This window comes from Rhinopithecus roxellana, chromosome 5, assembly GCF_007565055.1.
Source record: "Rhinopithecus roxellana isolate Shanxi Qingling chromosome 5, ASM756505v1, whole genome shotgun sequence".
In the NCBI taxonomy this organism is placed as follows: Eukaryota; Metazoa; Chordata; class Mammalia; order Primates; family Cercopithecidae; genus Rhinopithecus; species Rhinopithecus roxellana.
The window spans coordinates 149,551,120-149,569,448 of record NC_044553.1 but is presented as its reverse complement, the minus strand read 5'-3'; the positions used below and the strand labels follow the sequence as shown (position 1 = coordinate 149,569,448).

The 18,329-nt window shown below is 43.0% G+C and overlaps 1 protein-coding gene across 2 annotated transcripts in view; it reads left to right on the top strand.

The window, feature by feature from the left end:
• Positions 1 to 2,247: 2,247 nt before the first annotated feature.
• Positions 2,248 to 18,329, top strand: part of RPS6KA5 (ribosomal protein S6 kinase A5) — a 201,529-nt gene continuing 185,447 nt past the window's right edge. The window contains exon 1 of one of the 2 annotated variants that reach the window (XM_030929948.1): positions 2,248 to 2,614. In XM_030929948.1, the coding sequence (XP_030785808.1) occupies positions 2,512 to 2,614 (103 nt within the window). In that variant the 5' untranslated portion in view covers positions 2,248 to 2,511. Of the gene's footprint in view, positions 2,615 to 2,648; positions 2,668 to 18,329 lie in introns of those variants that run through there. The other variant, XM_030929949.1, reaches the window with a different exon arrangement.

Here is an 18,329-nt window from a genome sequence, read left to right as displayed (position 1 = left end):
AATCTGTTTTGCTCCCACTGTGTCTCTAGCACCTATCACAGTACTTGGTATATAACTGGTATAAAAGTTTTTGAGTGAACAAATGAACAGTTGCACACAGTCATTGCCTGGCTCCAAATAGCACATGACTTTTGCAGCAGAAAGACAAGTAGGTAGGCAGTCATGGCTTAGTGTAATGATAAATGTTCCAGGCAGGTAAGCCCAGGGAGCTGTGACAGCAACCTGAAGGAACTTGCAAGGCTTCTGTGTTTTCTCTTTCACAGCAATCGAATCCAGGAGTCTGCAAACTATGGCCTGTAGGCCAAATCTGGCTCATTGCCTGTTTTTTAACGGCCCTTGAGCTAAGAATTGTTATATATATATATATATATATATATATAGTTTTTTTTTTTTAGATGGAGTCTCGCTTTGTTGCCTAGGCTGAAGTGCAATGGTGTGATCTCGGCTCACTGCAACCTCCACCTGCCGGATTCAAGCAATTCTCCTGCCTCAGCTTCCTGAGTAGCTGGGATTACAGGCGCCTGCCACCATGCCTGGCTAATTTTTTGTATTTTTAGTAGAGATGGGGTTTTGTCACGTTGGCCAGGTTGGTCTTGAACTCCTGACCTCAGGTGATCCATCTGTCTCAGCATCCCACAGTGCTGGGCTTACAGGTATGAACCACTGCGCCTGGCCTGTTTTCATGTTTTTAAGTGATTGAAAAATAATTAAAAGAAAAATATATTATGATACACGAAAACTATGTGAAATTTAAATTTCGATGTCCATAAAAAATATTCTATTGGAACACAGCTACATCTTTTATTTATTGTCTATAACTGCTTTCGAGCTACAATGGCAGAGCTGAGTAGTTGTGAAAGAGGTCATACAGCTTGCAAATCCTAAAATATTTACTATCTGGCCCTTAATAGAAAAAAAGTGTATTGACTCCTGATCCAATCCATGCTTAGTTTAAAAGATCACGTCTACGTGAATTACGTCCAACTGTACATCTTTAACTTTCTGCTTTTTCCCATTCTGGTGTCTGCTACTAGAAATCAGGTTCCCTTTAGTTCTATCCTTGCAGCAGGATTCCTGCCCTGCTATTTCTCTCCTCTTCTTTTCAGTTCATCACTGTGTACTAAAAAAAATCTGCACTCTTCAGCACAGCATCCCTAGTTCTCCATTATCTTACCACACCTCACCTGGTCAGCCGTATCTCTTACATCAAACTTTCATCTAACCTTATCAATCACTTAAACCACCCTTGCCTTCTCTGCTGTAGGCCAATGCTCACAGTTACTGTCTGCGTGAAATGTCTGTTGCTGGGATTTCTCTCTTAGCCATCCTTTACGTTGGTTATCTCAAATGCCTCCTTGCTCTAAAAGCTTTTCCCAGTTCCTCGTCTGGGAATAATTATTGCCATCCGTGCGAGATTCTCTAACGCTTTGTACGACTGCTTTATTCCAAATTCTGCTTTATAGTTCTTTTGTGTATACACACAGACTGTCTGTTTCTCACGTTCTATTGAAAGCTGCTTAGGGGAGGAATTGTATTCTATTTTGTTAATCTTTGTATCCTTTCGGTGTCTAGGAAGAGTCTTGTACCAAATGGAAATGTCTCTTCTTTGCAAAATTCCTCATCGGGAGCTGGGGCTGTGAATTTTTGTAACGTTTAAGAACTATCTGTTATTTAAGCACAAACACTCTGCTTTAACTTGTTTAGGGTTCACTAGCGCGAGTAAGACCTTTTTAGGGCACGCCCTCTCGCAGATGGTCACACAACTATGTATCGCTGCCGGGACCCTTAGGTTTGTCTGCAAACACGTGGGTTATAAGCGCTACCCTCCAGGCCCCTCCTCTGTCCACGGTGATTGGCGGACCAAATATTCCAATCATCCCTCCCCGCCTCTTTCGGCAGTAGCCAATCAGAGACCCCGAGCGCCTCCTGACTACTAGACACTGTTTACTAACAGATCGAAGCTGGGGAATAAGGGGTGTGACCGTTCTGGGGCGGTAAGGTAAAGGAAGGTCTTGACTGCGCGTGCGCACCAGAGGAAATGGGCGGGGCAGAACTTTGGGTCTCACCAATCGGAGTGGCGGCGCTCCTCCCTCTCCTGCCTCCCCGCCAAGCAACAACAATTCCAGGAGCGGGGCGGGGCGGCTCGTGAAACGTCACAGTGGAGTGCCCAATGGGAGCCGGCGTTGGCAGACGCGCGCGCCCTGTGCCCAATCAGCGAAGGTGGCTCGAATGGCTCCCTTACCTTGCTGGCTGTGGGCGGAGCGGCCTGAGGAGGCGGCGGTGGAGCAGGGGGCGGTTTGGTTGCGCGGTACTAGCGGTGCCCGCCGAAGGGGGAGGAGGCGAGGAGCGAGCCGTGCGGCCAGAGCGGGAAAGAGACTCGTCTTTGCGTCCGAGTTCTGGAGCCGCCGCACCCCGGCTCCTGGGGCTGCGGCAGCGGCTGCGAGGGGACGGGCGTCTGCTGTCTCCTGGGTTCCCCTCGTAGCGACCCGCGGGATCGGAAAAAAGGAGAAGATGGAGGAGGAGGGTGGCAGCAGCGGCGGCGCCGCGGGGACCAGCGCGGACGGCGGCGACGGGGGAGAGCAGCTCCTCACGGTCAAGCACGAGCTGCGGACTGGTGAGCGACCCCGCCCTCTGCCGGTCGGGCCCGGCGCGGGGGCGCGCCTGAGGGTACGCGGGTGCCCGCGCGGGGCTGGGGGCGCGGGGCCGGAGCCGTGGGCACGGAGGGGCGGGCCTGGGGCGGGGCGTCGCGGTCGGGGCGCATGCCCCGGGGGTCCCGGGAGGTGGGGGCGCGCCCTGGGGGAGGCGGCTGAAAGTTTTCCCCAGCCCAGGAATGAGCCGCGGGCACCAGGCATCGGGGCCAGAGCAGCCGCCGACCGCTGCCCGTGGCACGCACCTCCGAGGATGTCGCTGCTCCCCCTTCCCGCACAGGTGACACATGTGTGTCTGCGTCCTGTCGGGGCGAAAGGTGCGCCTGCCTCAGCGTGGGGCGAGCGGCGCTTTGTTTTGGAGCGTGACTCCCTGCTCCGCCCCTCTGCTCCCATCGATGGGGTCCGGGTGGGCTCTGTGGAGCCATCCGCTAAGGTGCTGGGGTCCCGTACGAGATAAACGGGGTGTTGCGCCTTGGGCTTTTACCGAGTCGAGTCTAGAGACAGGAACGGGAATCGCGGGCTCCAGGGATTGAGTGCCTTTATTCTCACTTATGAAATACTATACTTGGCCTTGAATTTCCTTCAGAGGTCTCTGGAGATGATGGCTCTGTAAATGTAAAGCTCCAGGTAAAAGGAACTAAGGAGCAGGCTTCAGCGCTTACGTTCTAATGTTTGAGATCACTAGCGTTGTCTTAAGCTTTATAACTAATTAAATATATTCGTTGTGTAGGTTCGGGTTGTTCATTTTGGAAAATGCTTATTCAGACCAATCAGTACAATTTGGGTTTATATTCTTGGAGCCCAGTCTCGTATTGTAGATATGTTAATACTTTTTTTCTCTGAACAGATAGTACATTTTAATGAGGCGTTCGTTGTTATTATGTTTGTGAGCGTTGAAGGTTTTTGACAGAGCTGCTTTGGCATATTGGGATATTCCTTTTTTTTTTTTTGAGACGGAGTTTCACTCTTGTTGCTCAGGCTGGAGTGCAGTGGCATGATATCGGCTCACCGCAGCCTCCGCCTCCCGGGTTCAAGCGATTCTCCTGCCTCAGCCTCCCGAGTGCTGGGATAGCTGGGATCACAGGCATGCGCCACCACGCCCGGCTAATTTTGTATTTTTAGTAGAGACAGGCAGGCGAGGGTGGGGGGGGGGGTCTCTCCATGTTGGTCAGGCTGGTCGCGAACTCCCAGCCTCAGGTAATCCTCCCGCCTCGGCCTCCCAAAGTGCGGGAGGGATTACAGGCGTAAGCCACCGCGCCCGGTCAGGATATTATTTAATTGTGAAAGTACAAAGCCTAAACGGCAGAATTCAGGTGTTCACTAGTACATCTTGTTTCTGTTTTGAACAGATTAGAAAGTTAGCTTTGTCCATCAGTTCTTTCAGTTCTTGTTATTTCTACTGAGATTGCCTATTAGCATTCCACTGGGTGCCAGTGTGGTGACTTAATTCAAGAGAAATCTCAAATTCATGCTTCTTAATTCAACATTTGTAAACATTGTTTTTTTGGTCCTTGTGAATCTGTTATATCTCTTGAGCCAGCTATTCCATATTTTTTAGTTCCTAACATAACCTGTATGGATTCAGGTAATTTGCTTTCTCTTCTCTCAATTTCATAGACAACTGATATTTTCAAAAGGCTTTTATATGGTTTACTCAATATACATTTATTCGGATTTGTGCCACGCTCAGTGTCAGGTGCTTTCTGGTGTGAAGATTTTGAATTTTTTCTTGTCTTACATAATGATCCACTGATTTATGTGTATGGAATCTTACTGTACAGCAAAAGTACTTGAAGTCATATGCTTCTCAGCTATCGACTGTGGTGCAACAAGCAGCTTTTTGCTAAATGACCAAGGAGCAACCTGCTTGTTATTAGTAGTTAACCAACTGCTCGGTTTCTGGATTTTGCAAACAATGCTAGTTTTGTAGAAAACAGTGAGTACTGCTTTATTTCCCCCTCTCTTCTAACTGTGTGAATCATCAGCTTCAAGTTTGCATTTTAGAAATTTTTCTGATGGATGGTGAGATTATACTGAATTCATTAGTGCTGTTAACTGTCAAAGGAAATGACAGTTTTGATTTATTACTGAACACTGGGACAACTGACCGGATATAGTGGTCAAAAACACTGTTAAAATATAACTTGAAAGAGTTGCTCATCTTCAGCCAACTGCGCTTCTTTCAGCACATGATGCTATAATAGGCACCAAAGTAATTTGATCTGATATGGTCCCATCTCAGAATGTGGGCAAGCATCTAGTTGTATCAGACTGGCAGTTGGTGGTTGCTCATTTTTGCAGAACACTTTATTGCATTCCGTAGGATGAATGAAAAAGCGAAGTATGTCCCCATGAAAGGACATGGAGTTGGAAGACATGATTCTAAATCCCATCTCTGCGGCTTAATATGTAGACATGGACAAGTCACTTCACCCTTTCAGATTCACATCTTTAATCTACAAAATATGAGAATTGAATGAGACACTGTTGGAAAAGTGCTAAGTGGGTTGCTTGGCATATAGTGGGCCCTTAGAAAATGTTAGTTGAATGTATATATAAAAATCATTCCATAATAGTATCTTATCTGGAAGTGTGTGAATTATTCCGGTGTAATTGGGGAAACAAATCACTCATTTAGTGCTTAGCCTGTGTCGCATTGCCTGGCTATTATCTTTTTCTGTATATGTCCAGTCTTCTCATGTAGTGTAAATTCGCCATAATCTTTGCGGCTGCTTAGTCGCCTGTATGTATCTCTTCAGTAACATTTAACACACGGTACTATAGTAGTCCATTTACTTGTCTGTATTAGACTGTAAGGTCCTTGAGGGCAGGCAGGCACCATGTCCTTTGTTTATTTGCAGCCCCTGGCATATAGTAGGTACTTAATATTTGTTGAATGAATTCATTGAATGCATGAGAATCCAGGAGCAAGTCTAGTAAGTTTATTGTATTACCAATGCCTTGCAGATGTTAGGTGGTTGATAAGTGGATGACAGTGACTGTAAAAGCTGAAGAATGCAGATTATAGGATTGAACAGATCACTTAAATATACGTTTCTTAAGCATCGACTAAGAAAATGTCCTGCCCTCTAGTAGTAGGGGAGGAAGCCATATAAACCAGTAATTAAGATAATACTGCCTTGGGAGGCTGAGGTGGGTGGATCACGAGGTCAAGAGATGGAGACTATCCTGGCCAACGTGGTGAAACCCTGTCTCTACTAAAAATACAAAAAATTGGCTAAAAATTAGCTGGGCATTTTGGCGCGCACCTGTAGTCCCAGCTACTCGGGAGGCTGAGGCAGGAGATTGCAGTGAGCCAACATTGTGCCATTGCACTCCAGCCTGGCAACAGAGCGAGACTCCATCTCCAAAAAAAAAAAAAAAAAAAAAAAAAAAAAAAAAAAGATAATACTGCTGTAAATATAATAGTAAAGGGACATACAAGTATTAAGTTAGCAAAGAATAGGTTAGGACTTGTAGCTTTCAAATAATCAAATCTGATGCCTCAACAACAATAACAAAAAGGATATTGTTGGAAGGATATTGGATTATCTTAACCACTTGTTTAGGAAATATTTTATTTCCTCTTACATACTGGGTGCCATTTTAGGTGTTTGGGTGATAGGACATGTATGGTCTGTGCACTGGAAGGAACAGGGTTGCATCAGGAACCATTGGAACCAGAAACGTAGCATTGTCTGTGTTTTGTCTACCTTGAATCTCTGCTTGTCACTGTGTGATGGCTTCATTCTTCCCCACCACTGCGCCACTTTTCCCACGTGGGAAAGATCACGGTGTTGATAGACTCCAAGTTTTACATCCTACAGCTTCTGCTGCTGAAAAGACACCGCCTTCTTCTCAGCTTCAGTTATAAAGATCTCAGGGAAGGGATTTTTTGGCCTGCCTTTGGTGAGGTATCCACTTTTGGATCATTCACCTGAGGCCAAGGGATGGGATCATGTTTTTGTAACATGGCAGCAATTTCTGTAAACATGGATAGGGATAAAACTAAACTCTAAGAAGAGGAGAGTTGCTGGGAAGACATTTACTTAGATGCCTGTTATTAGGAGAGAGAGCCTAACATTGAGGAGAAGGTCGAGGAAGTTTATCTATTGTGGTGTAACAAATTACTCCAAACCTTAGTGGCTTAAACAACGTGATTTGTGTGGGTCAGGAATTTAGGAGTGGCTTTTAGCTTGTTGGTTCTTTTTTTAATCCTAAGTGAATTAACACAGGACGCTTGGTTCTAACTCAGAGACTCTCATGAGGTTGAAGTCAAGGTGTTGGCCAGGACTGCAGTCACCTGAAGATTTGTCTGGGTCTAGTGATTCCCCTTTCAAAATGGTTCACTCACATGTTGGCAGGTTGCTTCAGTTCCTTGCCATGTGGACCTCTCCATAGCGTGGCTTGAGCGTTCTCATGACAGGGAGCTGATTTCCCCAAGAACAAATGATCCAAGAGAGATAGCACGGTGGAACCTACCATGCTATGTCTTTCATTGTTGTTTTGTTTTTTAGAGATGGAACCTATCCAGGCTGGAGTGCAGTGGTGCGATCATGGCTCACTATAATCTCAGAACTCCCAGGCTCAAGAGATCCTCCTGCCTCAGCTTCCTGAGTAACTCTGGGACTACAGGCATGCACCACCACACCTGGCTAATTTATTATTTTTTTTGTAGAGACAGGATCTCATTATGCTCACACTGGTCTCCAACTCCTGGGCTCAAGTGATCATCCCACCTGGGCCTCCCAAAGTATTGAGATTACAGGCGTGAGCCAACATGCCTGGCAAAATTAATCTATCTGTAGCATGCATCCGTACTTCATTTTGTTGTTGTTGTTGTTGTTGTTGATAAATTGTGTTCCATTGTGTAGATATACCAAGTTTTGTTTATCCATTCACCAGTTGTTTGAAGCTTGGGTTGTTTCTATCTTTTGGCTATTGTGCTGCTTTGCATATTTGTGGACAAGTTTTTGGGTGGACCTATGTTTATTTCTCTTGGGTATATAACAGCAGTAAAACTGCTGGATCACTTGTTAAAACAAAGTTAAACAAAGTCTGTGTTTAACTTTGTAAGAAATTGCCAAACTGTTGTCCAGAGTGGCTGTACCATTTTATATTCCCATCAGCAATGTATGAGGCCTCCGATTCCTTCACAGCCTAAACAACGTTGTCTGTCTTTTTGCTTATCCTACATAGGGAGTGTGAAGTGATTTTCCATTTCCTGAATGCCTAATGACAAACATCTTTTCATGTGCTTATTGGCCATTTGTATACCTCTGGAGAAATGTTGATTCAGATCCTTTGCCTATTTAAAAATTGTCTAGTCTGTCTTTTTTTTTTTTTTTTTATTGAGATATGAGAGTTCTTTTTTTTTTTTTTTTGTTTGAGACGGAGTCTCGCTCTACCGCCTGCGCTGGAGTGCAGTGGCCGGATCTCAGCTCATTGCAAGCTCTGCCTCCCGGGTTTACGCCATTCTCCTGCCTCAGCCTCCCGAGTAGCTGGGACTACAGGCGCCCGCTGCCTCGCCCAGGCTAGTTTTTTGTATTTTTTAGTAGAGACGGGGTTTCAGCGTGTTAGTCAGGATGGTCTCGATCTCCTGACCTCGTGATCCGCCCGTCTCGGCCTCCCAAAGTGCTTTATGTATTTTAGGTACATGTCTCTTATCAGGAATATAGTTTGCAGATATTTTCTTCCATAAATGAGTGTCTTTTCACTTTTTTGATGGTATCCTTAGGAGCACAAAAGTCTTAAATTTAAAAAAAAAATTTTTTTTTTTAAATAATAGAGATGGGGTCTTGCTATGTTGCCCAGGCTAGTCTCAAACTGCAGAGCTTAAGTGATTCTCCCTCCTCGGCCTCCCAAAGTATTGGGATTATAGGTGTGAGCCGCTGTGCCTGGGCTAATAGTCTTTAATTTTTTTTTTTTTTTGAGACAGAGTCTTGCTCTGTTGCCCAGGCGGAATGCGGTGGCATGATCTTGCCTCACTGCAACCTCTGCCTCCTGGGTTCAAGCAGTTCTCATGCTTCAGCTACCCGAGTAGCTAGGATTACAGGCATGTGGCACCATGCCTGGCTAATTTTTGTATTTTCAATAGAGATGGGGTTTTACCGTGTTGACCAGGCTGATCTTGAACTCCTGTCCTCAAGGGTTCCACCCGCCTCAGTCTCCCAAAGTGTTGGGATTACAGGCGTGAGCCACTGCTCCTGGCCCTAAAAGTCTTTAATGTTGATGAAACTTTTTTGTTTTTTTTCATTTTATTCTTGTGTGTAGGAAATCATTGACTAATTCAAGATTATCAAGATTGATGTCTCTGTTTTCTTCTAAGAGTTTATGGCTTTAGCTGTTTTAGATCATTGATCCATTTTAAGGTAATAGTTGGATATCATGTGAGGTAATGATTCAGACTCATTCTTTTGCATGTAAATATCCAATTGTTCCAGCACCATTAACTGAAAAGACTATGCTTTCTCCATTTTATTGTCTTGGCACCCTTATTGAAAATCAGTTGACTATAGATGTATGGGTTTATTTATTTTATGCTCTCAGTTCTCTTCCACTAATCTGCATGTCTCTCTTTATACCAGTACCATGCTGCCTTGACTACTACAATTTTTTAGTAAGTTTTGAAATTGGGAAGTGTGAGCCTTATTCTTCAATACATTGTTTTGGTTATTCTGGATTCCTTGTATTTCCATATGAATTCTAGGATCAGCTTGTTAGTGTCTGCGAAGAAGCCAGCTCAGTGGCATTCTGATAGGGATTGCATCGAATTTGTAGGTAAACTTTGGGAGTGTTGCCATCTTAGCAATGTTAAGTCCTCTGATCTATGAACATGAGATGTCTTTCCATTTATTTAGGTTGTCTTCAATTTCTTTTTCTTTTTTTTTTTTTTTGAGGCGGAGTCTCGCTCTGTCACCCGGGCTGGAGTGCAGTGGCCGGATCTCAGCTCACTGCAAGCTCCGCCTCCCGGGTTTTGAGCCATTCTCCTGCCTCAGCCTCCCGAGTAGCTGGGACTACAGGCGCCCGCCACCTCGCCCGGCTAGTTTTTTGTATTTTTTAGTAGAGACGGGGTTTCACCGTGTTAGCCAGGATGGTCTCGATCTCCTGACCTCGTGATCCGCCCGTCTCGGCCTCCCAAAGTGCTGGGATTACAGGCTTGAGCCACCGCGCCCGGCCGTCTTCAATTTCTTTCAACAGTGTTTTTCATTTTTCAGAGTATAAATTTGCATTTCTTTTGTTAAATTTATTTCTAAGTATTTTTTGTTTTTTTGATGCTATTGTAAAAGAACTGGTTTCTTAATTTTATTTTTGGATTGTTCATTCCAAGAGTTCACAAAGAGACACACTTTTTATATTGTGTCCTGCAACCTTGCTGAATTAGTTTATTGGTTCTAATAGTTTAGTGGACACCTTAGGATTTTCTATTTATAAGATTGTGTTAGCCATGGATAGAGATAGTTTTACTTCTTTCTTTCCAGTCCAGATGCGTTTTCTTTCAATTTCTTGATTAATTGCCTTGGCTAGAACCTTCAGTGTGGTTCATTAGAACTGGCAAGAGCAGACATCCTTGTCTTATTCCTGATCCTAGGGTGAAAGCTTTAGTCTTCTACCACTGAGTATGGGCTTAGCTATGGGTTTTTCATAGATGTATTTTATCAGATTGAAGAACTTCCCTTCTGCTCCTAGTTTGTTTGGGTGTTTTTTTTAAATCATGAGTGTTGGATTTTGTCAGATGCTTTTTTCTGCATCTATTGAGATAACCATGTTTTTTTGTTCTGTTCATATGGTGTATTACATTAATTAATTTTGGATGTTAAGCCAACCTTGTATTCCTGGGATAAATCTGTTTGTCATGGTATAGAATCCTTTTTCTTTGTTGCTGGATTCAGTTTGCTTGTATTTTATTAAGGATTTGTGTCTATATTCATAAGAAATCTTTGTCTGTAGTTTTCTTTTTTGGTGATACCTCTGTCTAGTCTCCCTAAAATATTCTTGATTGATTTTTGCCACCAACTACAGATCTTATCTATTTGGTTACTGGTATCCATATTTACAGTCTTTTGAGTGAATCTTTTTTTTAAGAGATGGAGTCTCCTCTATTGCCCAGGCTGGAGTGTAGTGCTGATCTCGGCTCACTGTAACCTCTACCTCCCGGGTTCAAGTGATTCTCCTGCCTCAGCCTCCCACATAGCTGGGATTACAGCCACCCACTACCGCACCCAGCTAATTTTTTTTTTTTTTTAGTAGAGATGGGGTTTTGCCATGTTGGCCAGGCTAGTCTTGAACTCCTTACCTCAGATGATCCACCTGCCTGGGCCTCCCAAAGTGCTGGGATTACAGGTGTGAGCCACTGCATCTGGCCTGAAGTAAAGATTTAACAGAGGTAGGGAGTGGACTGTAGTTCTAAGCCCCTGATTCGCTATGTGACCTGGGGTAAGTCATTTTGCCTTTCTGAGCCCAAGTTTTTTGGTTCATAAAGTAAAGGTGAAAGTAAAGGTGTTGGACTGAGTTATAATCAAAGTATTTACCAGCATTAAGGCTCTTCTGTGGCATTTCCATGGAAATTCTCGTATAAACAAACTTAGTTCCTTGTCTTTTCTGATCCTAGGGGGAAGGCTTTAGTCTTCTACCACTGAGTATGAGGTTAGCTGTGAGTTTTTCTTTTTTTTTTTTTTTTTTTTTTTTTGAGATGGAGTCTCGCTCTGTCGCCCAGGCTGGAGTGCAGTGGCCGGATCTCAGCTCACTGCAAGCTCCGCCTCCCGGGTTCACACCATTCTCCTGCCTCAGCCTCCCGAGTACCTGGGACTACAGGCACCCGCCACCTCACCCGGCTAATTTTTTGTATTTTTTAGTAGAGACGGGGTTTCACCGTGTTAGCCAGGATGGTCTCGATCTCCTGACCTCGTGATCCGCCCATCTCGGCCTCCCAAAGTGCTGGGATTACAGGCTTGAGCCACCGCTCCCGGCCAGCTGTGAGTTTTTCATAGATGTTATCAGTTTGACAAAGTTCTCTTCTATTCCTAGTTGGTTTGGGTGGGCTTTTTTTTTTTTTTTTTTTTAAATCATAAAAGGATGTTTTGGCCGGTGGCTCACGCCTGTAATCCCAGCACCTTGGGAGGCTGAGGCAGGTGAAACACCTGAGGTCAGGAGTTCGAGACCAGCCTGGCCAACATGGTGAAAACCCATCTCTACTGAAAATACAAAAAATTAGCTGGGCGCAGTGGCAGGCACCTGTAATCCCAGCTACTTGGAGGCCGAGGCAGGAGAATTGCTTGAACCCGGGAGGTGGAGGTTGCAGTGAGCCAGCCTGGGTGACAACAGCAAAACTCTGTCTCAAAAAAATAAAAAATAAAATAAAAGGATGTTTCATGATAAAAAGTCCAGAGTGGTGATTTACTTTATTATTGTTGTATATTAAAATTTCATTTTATTGAGACAAGATCTCACTATGTTGCCCAGGCTGGTCTTGAACTCCTGGGCTCAAGCAGACTTCCCATCTCTGCCTCCTGAAGTGTGGAGATTACAGGTACAAGCCACCATACCCGGCTAGTGATTTACTTTATTAATTAATTCATTTATTTATTTTTATTTAGACAGGGTCCCACCCTGTCACTCAGGCTGGAGTGCAATGGTATGATCTCAGCTCATTGCAACCACTGCCTCCTGGGTTCAAGTGATCCTCCCACCTCAGCCTCCCAACTAGCTGGAACTATAGGTGTGCACCACCACACACCACCATGCTTAGCTTATTTTTGTATTTTTTGGTAGAGATGGGGTTTTACAATGTTGGCCAGGCTGGTCTTGATCTCCTGATCTCACGTGATCCACCTGCCTTGACCTCCCAAATGGCTGGAATTACAGACATCAGCCACCACGCCTGACCCTATGATTTACTTTAAAAGATCATCCTGTTTTACCAAAGGATTCATGTTGGATCCGTTGAAAAACAACAGTTCCTTGCTGCTTTTTGAATGTGGTTCCATTAATAATGATTTGATTTGTAATTAGCTTTTAAGAAACATAACTATTACTTCCAATAAAATACTTGTTTTTTATGTTTTTTTTTTTAAACAAACCTAGCTTACAAAAGCAAACCGGCTGGGTGTGGTGGCTCACAACTGTAATCCCAGTACTTTGGGAGGCCGAGGCAGGTGGATCACCTGGGGTCAGGAGTTCGAGACCAGCCTGGCCAACATGGTGAAACCCCGTCTCTACTAAAAATACAAAAATTAACCAGGCATGGTGGCTGATGCCTATAATCCCAGCTACTTGGGAGGCTTAGGCAAGAGAATTGCTTGAACCCGGGAGGTGGAAGTTGCAGTGAGCTGAGATTGCGCGACTGCACTCCAGTCTGAGGACAGAGTCAGACTGCGTCAAAAACAAACCAAAAACAAAGAAGCTAATAAGATGCTTTTGTTTTGCTTTGTTTGGAAGATAAGGTCTTACTCTACTGCCCAGGCTGGAATACAGTGGTGATAATAGTTCACTGCAGCTTCAAACTCTTGGGCTCAAGAGAACCTCCTGCCTCAGCCTCCCAAGTAGCTAGGACTATAGGCACATACTAGCATGCCTGGGTAATTTTCTTTTTATTTTTTGTAGCACTAGGGTCTTGCTATGTTGCCCAGGCTGGCCTTGAACTTCTGGCCTCAAGCAGTCCTCCTGCCTCAGCCTCCCAAAGTGCTGAGATTATAGGCAGCCCAGTAAGAAACTTTGAAAGATTTCAATGACAGTTGTAGTTATGTATGAATACAATGCAGCTCTCCTTTTTATACCATACATGTGTAAATATATATATTCATGAGCTGCATAATGACAGTTGGGTCAATGGCAGACTGCATATGGATTGTGGTCAATGAAATTGCGTTACTATATTTTTACTCTACTTTTTCTCTGGTTAGATACACAAATACTTAAAATTGTTTTCCAGTTGCCTATGGTATTCAGTACAGTAACATGCTGTACAGGTTTATAGCCTTGGAACAATAGGCTATACCATACAGCAGGTGTGTAGTAACCTGTACAATGTAGGTTTCTGTAAGTAAACTCTATGGTGTTTGTGCGACCATGAAATTGCCTAATGATATTTCTCAGAACATGTTCCCATTGTTAAGCAACACATGACTGAACGTATGTGTGTGTTTGTATTTTTTTTTGTAGTACTTGCTCTTTTTTCACATTTTCCTCACTTTGAGAAGAGTAGGAAGAACTTGTGCTCTATCTTTTGTTGATAGGATATATTGGGATGGTTAAAATATGAATAAATTATTATTAGTACTCTAACTTAGTTCCCTAGAGCCTAGACCTTAAAAGAAAATCCCTTCTTAACTTTCTACCATGAATTTTAGAGATTAAGAAAATGATCTAATGGGGCAAAGAAGGTGACATCTTACACCTTCTGTCAAGGGGGATTCAGGTACAGTTTGTATTTGTAGTCTGTAGCGGGGAAAAGCCTCAGATGTTAAGTCTAATGTTAACTTCTGCTCCAAAGCAAGGAAATATTCTGAAGCCTTATCTCCCTGGAGACACAAGTGGTTTGATGGACAGGATTGAATTTTTCCCTGTGAAAAAGAAGCTGATTCTTGGTGAAAACTGCTCTAGGGAAAATCTAACATAATAACATCATGTGTTAGTTGAAGCTTCACAATTAAATACACTGTTGAGAGATGTCAATCCTAAAGTGCTGTGGGAGGGAGGGGTTGTCACAGTTATCTCCTTTGAGCTCCCATCATGATTTCCAGATCTCTCTGTGCACCTCAAAGGTATGATCATTCCTACATTCATTTTGTTTTTCGGGGAAGATGAATAGGGTCTGAAATGGAACCTTGGCTTCATTATGTTTGTTTCTAGCAGTGTCCCTCTTGGTTCAAGCGTAGCCAGCTGTTCCTCCAAAAATCACACAAGTTCTCTCTATTTTATATACTCCTAAAGTTGTGAGTGAGCTGGCTGTCTCACTTTTTTCTTTCTTTTTTAAAAAAGTATTCAGTAGACATCCTCCCCTGTGACTGCAGGAAGAATAAGGAAGTAAAGTTCCTGATTTTTAGTATAATACTTGGGATATTGCAGTTATTTTATTTCACACTCAAGTTTTTGTGTAGGTGTGCTTTCTTCTTTTTATATAGTCAGTGTGTTTTTGGCAAAAACTGTGTAAATAACATTTTTGTGTGTCCTATTACCTGGAATATAGAAAGTGAATTTGGTACTTAAAATAATTATATCATTAATTCTTATATTTTAAAAACTTTAAGTTTTCCACTTGTGGCTCTTACTGTTACATAGATTTTCCTAATACTATTCTTACAATTTAGGTAGCTTCAAGCAAATAAATGATGAAGTCTTGTGTGGTAGGCTGAGTAATGACCACTCCCCCAAGATATCCCCATCCTAATCCCTGGAACCTGCAAATGAGTTGTCTGACACTGGCAAAAGAGACCTTGCAGATGTGATTAAGTATCCTGAGATGGGGAGATTATTTTGGGTAATCCATGTGGGCTCAATGAAATCACAAGAGTCCTTATAAGAGGGAAACAGGAGGGCCAGAGTCAGAGAAGGTGATGTGAAGATGAAGCAGAGAAAAAGAGGAGATGTGATGAGGAGACAGATCGGAGTGATGCCATTGCTGGAAGGGAGGCCATGAGCTAAGGAATGCAGACAGCCTCTAGAAGCAGGGGAACACATTTTCCCCTAGCATATCCAAAAGGAACACATCTCTGCTGTCACCTTGATTTTAGCTCCATGAGATCCAGTTTCAGACTTTTGATCTCCAGAACTGTAAGAAAACGAACTTGTGGTGTTAATAAACCATCAGGTTTATGTTAATTTTCTACTTCAGTAACAGGAAACTAATACAACTTATTAAGATTGGATTAACCAGGAGATAATTTTGCCCCAAGATATGGGTGTTTAAGGGTGATAACAGAATGTGAAGCAGTCAGTTATTTAAACAACTGTTTTGCCAGAAAATGGTAGCAAGTGTCACTCTTTGTAGAAGTAGAATGGTGTCTTCTCTAATGAATCTCCAGGGAGACATTCCTTTCTGATCTCAGCACCAAGGCTAGCTGTGCTGCTTTTGACCAGCTGTTATGTTTTTCACAGGAATGCCCTGAAGTGGGTGGCTGAGCAGACCTCTTATCAAGTTGATTGTTAGAAAGCGTCAAATCTCAGGCCTACACCACTTACAAGTATGGTTTGGCATGCATATTGAATCTTATCCTGGCAGTGTTTTGTGCCCTTGTTCTTTCTTCTTATTTTCTTATGCTTTAATTAATGCTGGTAATTCGCCTTATATCTTTTCTGGACCAAGGCAAGGATTAGGTAAATACATAATTAAATAAGTACTTTATATATAAACATAAGTAGTAGGGAAGATATTTGACTTTATGTCCAGTGTTTTGCTTCTTTTTTTTTTTTTTTTTTCTTTTTTTGGAGACAGGGTCTTGTTCTGTTGCCCAGGCTATAGTGCAGTGATGTGATCACAGCTCACTGCAGCCTCAACCACCTGAGCTCAAGCGATCCACCTGCCTTGGCCTCCCAAAGAAGTGCTGTGATTACAGGTGTAAGCCACCATGCCGGGCCTGTTTTGCTTCTTAAATAAAATCTTTGTCATATGGTGTTCATGCTATTTTTATATTTCTTCGAAAAAGAGAAGTAGTAAGGTCTCTGATTAACTAGAAGCACTTTTAATTTTAAAAAATACATAATGATAAACAATAAAATGGACATGCTTAAAAGAATGCTAGAGGTAAAAAGGTGGAGAATCATACACAGGTCTGTCTTTGTACCATGCAGTTTTCTGTGTAAGTAGAATTCTCCGTCATTACCTGGAAAATTCAGTCAACTGAAGCACTCTGTCCTCTAATCACATCATCATAATCTGAAGTGAGATTATGTGTTTTTTCTACAGGAAATATTTAAGATGTGTGATAAGGATAGTGTCACACTTTCTATTTAAATATGATGCTACATGAAGAGAGCATGAACAGAGTCTTAGCGGTAAATTTGCGCTAGCCCACTCCCATGATTTTACGTGTGTTTTTACGTTTATACTAATGTTATTTGTGTGTAATGAAGCATCATAATTAGAGCTAAAATAGAACAAACATAATGGGGCCACACGCAAATCAAACTCCTAACTTTGACCTAATTTTGTTTTGTGTAAGTTGGGCAAAACAGCCAGTTTTATTCACCCATAAGGGTTTATTGAATTCCTACTGTGTGTCTGGCACTGCACTAGATGCTGGGTTTTAGTAGGGAACATATTAGACCTGGCTGCCACACTTATTGTATAATACCTAAGAGAGAGACCTTAAATATATAATCACTACATAACCCTATGTGCGATTATGATGAACTCTATTAAGAAGTACAGAGTTCTGTGAGAGAACCCAAAAGGGATGATGACAAGCTTCTGGGAAGCAGTCATGTTGAAGCTGAGGCCCTGGCTATTGTGGGGTGAAGAGTAGGGGGACAAAGCCTTTCTGTCAAAGGAAGCAACGCAGATCGTCTTCCAACACAGTGGGAAATGGCTTGGCACACTGAGGTTACTGGAAGGAAGGTGTCTGGGTTGAGTGTGACATTCAAGCAGGAGAGTCACAGGAAATGGGGCTGAAAAGGGAGCCAGGGCCATTTCATGCAGGGGTTTCTACAGTTTAGACATTGAATGTGATGTGAAGCCATTGAAAGATTTCCAGTTGAAGAATGCTGAGATTAGTTTTGCTTTGTCACAAGATGACTCCTATTTCTATAAGGAGAGTGGGTAGAAAGATTATACGAAGGGAAACCAGGTAGGAAACTACTGCGGAAGTTCAAACGGAATATAAAGGTTTAGAATAGGTAACAATTGAGGTTAACAATTGTGAATGTGTTTGAGTTGTAATTAGGAAATAAGAATCTGCAAAGGCCAGGTGTGGTGGCTCACACCTGTAATCCCAGCACTTTGGGAGGCCAAGGTGGGCAGATCACCCGAGGCCAGAGATTCAAGACCAGCCTGGCCAACAAGGTGAAACCCCATCTCTACTAAAAATACAAAAATTAGCCGGGCATGATGGCAGATGCCTGTAATCCCAGCTATTCAGGAGACTGAGCAGGAGATCGCTTGAACTTGGATTGCAGAGGTTGCAGTAAGCCAAGATCACGCCATTGATTGTACTCCAGCCTAGGCAACTGAGGGAGACTCGTCTCAAAAAACAAAAAATTTAAAAATTTTAAAAAATAAAGAAAAAAAGGATCAGCAGAACTTGGTATTGTATTGACATGGGGTTTTGTGGCTGGTACAAATGTGTGTTTGAAGATGCTGCTTAATGAGATGATGTAATTATTTTCTATTGCTGCATAACAAATTACCACAAATGTAGTAGCTTGTAATAGCACCCATTTATTAGCTCTCAGTTTAGTAGATTATAAATCCTTATGAGGCCTAAATTACTGTGTTAGCCAGACTGAGTTCTTGTCCAGAGGCTGTGCGTAAAAATCCACTTCCAAGCTCATTTTTGTTGGTAGAATTCAGTTCTTGTATTTGTTCCCCAAGGTTCCAGTTTCCTTACTGGCTGTTAGCTGGGGGTTATCTTCGTGTTCTCATTTGGCTCTTCTATCTTTTTTTTTTTTTTTGTGACGGAGTCTTGCTCTGTTGCCCAGGCTGGAGTGCAATGGCGCAGTCTCGGCTCACTGCAACCTCTGCCTCCC